We start from the raw sequence: 708 nt of genomic DNA, 5'->3' as shown, positions 1-708 counted from the left end.
CGATGAGCTCTTAACTTCTGTATCAGTTCCACTATACTATGAAAATCATTTATTGAAATGTGCCATGCAATTACATAAGCATTATTTTTTTCTACTACTATGTCAGTAGAAGTTATATTGTGTGGTGGGTTCCTGAAATCACAGAAAGAAGTAGGTGGTATATAAAATGAAATATGAAGGTATGTTATCCTTTCACTATTCAGGGAATTCATTTTTTTTCTCTTATGTTGAAAATCTGAGGGCAACCTTCTCTCTTACTTACAATGGGACAAACCAGGAGATAATATTTTTGAAGCATCAAATTTTATAAATTTTACAATCTTATGAACCCTCCACCTCCTTATCTCTTCTGTTTTTTCCGCAGGTGATTTCTATTCACTACTTTCCAAGCTGCTAGGAGAAAGGGAAGATGTTGTTCATGTGCACAAATATAATCCTACAGAAAAGGCAGAATCAGAGCCAGACCTGGTAGCTGAGATTGCAAACGTAGTCCAAAAAAAGGATCTTGGTCAGTCTGATGCCAAAGAGGGTGCAGAACGTGAGGAGAGGGGCAATGGTATTCTTGTCAGAGACAGAATTCACAAATTCCACAGACTAGAATCTACTTTGAGGCCAGCAGAGAGCAGAGTTTTCTCATTACAGCAGCCCCTACCTGGTGAAGGCATCTGGGAACCAGAACACACAGGAGGTGCGTTTAGGGTTTTTTTT

At 38.7% G+C, this 708-nt stretch overlaps 1 protein-coding gene across 1 annotated transcript in view; it reads left to right on the top strand.

The window, feature by feature from the left end:
- PAM (peptidylglycine alpha-amidating monooxygenase) overlaps positions 1-708 on the top strand; it is a 344,515-nt gene that overhangs the window by 286,025 nt on the left and 57,782 nt on the right. Inside the window, exon 11 of the mRNA XM_012641055.1 lies at positions 365-688. Coding sequence (XP_012496509.1) covers positions 365-688 — 324 coding nt within the window. The remainder of the gene's footprint in view (positions 1-364; positions 689-708) is intronic.

This window comes from Propithecus coquereli, unplaced genomic scaffold (genome assembly GCF_000956105.1).
Source record: "Propithecus coquereli isolate 6110/MARCELLA unplaced genomic scaffold, Pcoq_1.0 Scaffold160, whole genome shotgun sequence".
NCBI lineage: Eukaryota > Metazoa > Chordata > Mammalia > Primates > Indriidae > Propithecus > Propithecus coquereli.
This window is presented reverse-complemented; position numbering and strand designations above follow the sequence as displayed.